Below are 1,722 nucleotides of genomic sequence, written 5' to 3' on the forward strand. Positions count from 1 at the left end.
ACGATGTAAAACAATGCACAAAGAGTTGCAGGAAAACAACTGAGTGATGATTCAGAGGATTCAGTGAATCGTATTTCTTGAACCAGTTAATTAAATGAATCATCCGAATGTACTGTCTTACTAAAATAACTTCAATGCTATATGTAAAAGAAAAAACATTAAAGACAGCCATAAATGCAGACACTTCCTATTTTAACTTATATAATATATATATATATATACACACATATATATATTAGTGCTGTCAAACGATTAATCGCATCCAAAATAAAAGTTTTTGTTTGCACAATATGTGTGTGTGTTCTGTGTATATTTATTATGTATATGGGTCAAAGACATTAAGATGTCCGCATCAAAATAAATTTATAAAAGTGATTTTATTTCCATAGAAAGCACATTAAATGTTAGTAAAGTGTCTACTTTTAAGGTTTCAAATAACTTTTTGAAGAATAAAATGTCAAAATTTGGTTGAAATAATGTTACATTGTCATTCGATGTAATACAATATTTATGTAAAAATTCAAACAACATGCTTATTCTGACGTTTACATATTAAAATATATAAAAGAATGTATGTATGTACTGTATGTATGCATGTATGCATGTATAAAATTCCCTCATATAATTCTCTCTTATTTCTAATTAATTAATTTATTTATTTATAGTTCTCTTTTTCTCTAGATTTCAGCTTTAGCTTGTGTGTGAATCTAGGTTACACTTAAAATTCCCACAAATATTGCTGGCACTGATGACAAATTGTGTGTGAAGCTCCTCATTTGTAAGTCGCTTTGAATAAAACCAATAAATGCTAATTATTTCCTCAGCTTCCTCTGTTGCAAGGCTCCATGCACAATATAAAGCAAATAGTTAAAACACTGATGTTATGTTAGTTCATGCTACACTGCAACTGCTGTAAATAGCTGGTTACTGGTTTTAAAAACTGTTTTTTGGTCTGGTCTGGTTTCTGTCACTTATCTGAATAATGTAATTATGTTAATAACCTCTATATTTGAGTTGGTTTGAGAACAGCTGTAGGCTTTTGTGTGCATGTTTATGTGTGTGAGTGTATTACCTCTGATAGTTTATGACACATCTGTTCCTCCCAGCCATCCTTGGGAGGCATTTCTGGAATCAGCACCCAGTCAGCTCCACATGCAAGAGCACTGACTAATGCTAGATACCTACACACACATACACACATGGTTTAATGCTGATTTTTAAATATATGCATATTTATCTTTGAGTGTTTCTAGTCGAGGGTCTTACCCACAGTGTCTTCCCATGACCTCCAGCACAAAGGTCCTCTGATGGCTAAAAACACACGATATGAATAAAAAAATAAATGTATCTTTAAAGGGGTCATATTATGTTGCTAAAAAGAACATTATTTGGTGTAATGAAATGTGTTTATGCGGTTTAAGGTTCAAAAAACACATTATTTTCCACATACTGTACATTATTGTTGCTCCTCTATGCCCCACCTTTCTGAAACACGTCGATTTTTACAAAGCTCATCGGTCTGAAAAGCGAGGTGTGCTCTGATTGGCCAGCTGCCGCGGTGGGCAAGTGACATAACCGGTGTTGCGGCTTAACAACAGTATCACTGTCAGCACCGTCTATCGCGGCAAGCCTAATTTGTGATCAGGGAAATGACAAACAACAAGCGCTTCTCTACACTGCTCAAAACTCGCATTTGAATCATCAGTGGCAAATCCTTTAAAT

General features: G+C 33.9%; 1 protein-coding gene across 1 annotated transcript in view; it reads right to left on the minus strand.

The window, feature by feature from the left end:
• Positions 1-1,722, minus strand: part of LOC107698463 (ATP-dependent 6-phosphofructokinase, platelet type-like) — a 19,910-nt gene that overhangs the window by 13,278 nt on the left and 4,910 nt on the right. The window contains exons 6-7 of the mRNA XM_016499475.1: positions 1,267-1,311; positions 1,073-1,181 (exon numbers count right to left, since the gene is read on the minus strand). Of these exons, the coding sequence (XP_016354961.1) occupies positions 1,073-1,181; positions 1,267-1,311 (154 nt within the window). The remainder of the gene's footprint in view (positions 1-1,072; positions 1,182-1,266; positions 1,312-1,722) is intronic.

This window comes from Sinocyclocheilus anshuiensis, unplaced genomic scaffold (genome assembly GCF_001515605.1).
Source record: "Sinocyclocheilus anshuiensis isolate Anshui unplaced genomic scaffold, SAMN03320099.WGS_v1.1 scaffold1910, whole genome shotgun sequence".
In the NCBI taxonomy this organism is placed as follows: Eukaryota; Metazoa; Chordata; class Actinopteri; order Cypriniformes; family Cyprinidae; genus Sinocyclocheilus; species Sinocyclocheilus anshuiensis.